General features: G+C 71.1%; 1 protein-coding gene across 1 annotated transcript in view; it reads left to right on the forward strand.

Annotated features, from left to right (window-relative positions):
- The first annotated feature begins 1398 nt into the window (after positions 1 to 1398).
- The window catches only part of USP36 (ubiquitin specific peptidase 36), a 9856-nt gene continuing 9110 nt past the window's right edge, over positions 1399 to 2144 (forward strand). Inside the window, exons 1-2 of the mRNA XM_012734578.1 lie at positions 1399 to 1488; positions 1873 to 1943. Of these exons, the coding sequence (XP_012590032.1) occupies positions 1884 to 1943 (60 nt within the window). The 5' untranslated portion in view covers positions 1399 to 1488; positions 1873 to 1883. The remainder of the gene's footprint in view (positions 1489 to 1872; positions 1944 to 2144) is intronic.

Consider the following 2144-nt stretch of genomic DNA (forward strand, 5'->3'; position numbering starts at 1 on the left):
GGCTCTGCGCCGCCGGTGCCGTCCGCTCGCTGTGTGAGCCGCCTGCTTCTCGGGCCCGGCTTTGCTGGCACAGGGCAGTGCGGTCTGGGTCTCCCGGCCCGTGCTGACCTGTCCCCCAGCAGTGGGTGTCCGTGGGTCCACCTGCTCTGCTCCCCGCTCTGACTCTGGGGCACCTTCACCCCTTCCGCACCTCCGGCCAGCACCCAGCTCTTGTATAAAGCGCAGAAGACAGGAAGGGGCGAGCCGTGGCGGGGCGGGGGAGTCCTCGGGTCGCGGCGGGCGAGGAGCTCCGGCCCTGGACCCCTCTCCGAGGAGGGCTCAGGCGCTGCTCGGGCACCGCCGGCGCCCCGCATCCTGCCGGGTTTCGGGGCTGCCCTTCCTCCCCGGGATGCGGGCAGCGCGGGCTGCTAGCTGGCTGCAGTCTGGCCTCTGTCTGCTTGAGGTTGGCGCCCTCTACACCAGGCCTTCCCGGGGGCGGAGTCCAGGTGGCCCTTTGCCTGGTGCCGCTGGCCTCTGGGTGGTGTGGTGACCAGGTCCGGTGGCCACATGCCAGCCTCGCGCTGAAACACCCCTTTGGGTGACTGCGGCCGTGCGGCCCGCCCTTCCCTGACTGCAGCCAGCACGGCTGCCCGGGTCCCCGCCTGCTCCCGAGGGAACCCGGACCTGGGCTGCGCTGGGACGGTCGCCTGGATGGCGGGGTGCCAGGTGTGCCCGGGACCCTCGCGCTCGCCCCACGTGGTGAGGAGCAGCCTGGGCAGTGAGTGTGGCCAGCCAGATGCCCAGGAGTGAGAGCAGGCCCTGGAGAGGGTGGTGGGTGCGGGGCAGGGGTCCGGGCCCCGGGGGGGACTGGGCCGGGCCGGGCCGGGCGGCCTCTGGGGAAGGAGCCCCGGGAGCGCCGCTTTGTGGAGCGAGCCTGAACCTGGTGCGCTGGCTGGCAATGCCAGCGGAAGCCGTGTGCGCACGGGCTGCTGCGCCTGAAGCCTCACCTGCGGCAGCGTCCAGGCGCCCTCTCTAGGCCGTGGCTGGCGAGCAGCGGGCCGGGCTCCCCCGCCCTGTTGGGGGGCGAGGCCGGGGACCAGGGCCAGGCGGAGCCCGTGCCCACAGCCGCGGGCTACAGGGGAGGCGTGCCCACCTGCTCCTGCCTGCACCAGGTTAGGGCTCAGCATGGCACAGCCTGGTGGGCAGGAGCCTTGGTCTCGCAGGGCTGGAGCGGGCGCTGGAGAGCTGCGTCCCAGGGGAACGGGCCCTTGTCACAGAGCCCGGGCCGTGCGGGGCATTCTTGGTTCTCATCTGGGGAAGGCGGAGGCGAGCTGCCTGCCCAAGGCAGGGAGAACGTCCTAGAGGCTCGGGGGGGCTGTGGGTCCGCACCCCTTCAGCTGCGGGGGCTGGTGCTGCCCGTCCTGAGCGTGTCTCCTTTCAGGCTAGACCGGCAAACGCAGGCCACGACTCTGGTCCATCAAATCTTTGGGGGCTACCTCAGGTCTCGGGGTAAGTGGGTGGTTTCTTCCTCTTTCTGTCAGGGCTCTGAATGCCAACTACGGTTAGCCCTCGGCCGGGCGCTTCCCCGGGTGGGGAGGCAGAGCTGGGCGAGCCGGCAGCCTGAGCCGGACTCCTGCACCCCGCGGGCCTACGCTGGTGGCCACCTGGCTGGGCGTTAGGGCGGCACCAGGGTGTGTCCACACCCTCTGCTCTCCTCGTTTCTGGTCCAGCTGTGGACAGCAGCCACGTCTGCAGCACGTGCCTGCGGGGGCCGGGGAGGCAGGTGTCCCCTCGGGGTGGTGGGGTTGCTGCCACCTCGAATGTGGTTCTTGGGTCCCCGCCGTGGGGCCTGGAAACCCGGGGCTGGCCCACAGCCCCCCTCTGTGCCCGCAGTGAAGTGCTCCATGTGCAGGAGCGTCTCGGACACCTATGACCCCTACCTGGACATCGCGCTGGAGATCCGGGTACGGCCCCGCGGGCGGGGCGTGCTGGCTGTGCTGGGGGGTGGTGAGGGTGGCTGCGGTGTCTGTGACATCACCCGAAGCTGGGGCCTGCCGCATCAGGCCCTGGCCGCCTCCCTGTGCTGGGGTTCCCCTAAAACCAGCGCCTCTAAGCAAGGAGGAGGGAAAGCCCTAGGGATCCCGGCTCCGGGGTGGAGCCTCGTG

This window comes from Condylura cristata, unplaced genomic scaffold, assembly GCF_000260355.1.
Source record: "Condylura cristata isolate star-nosed mole 26May11 unplaced genomic scaffold, ConCri1.0 scaffold00060, whole genome shotgun sequence".
In the NCBI taxonomy this organism is placed as follows: domain Eukaryota; kingdom Metazoa; phylum Chordata; class Mammalia; order Eulipotyphla; family Talpidae; genus Condylura; species Condylura cristata.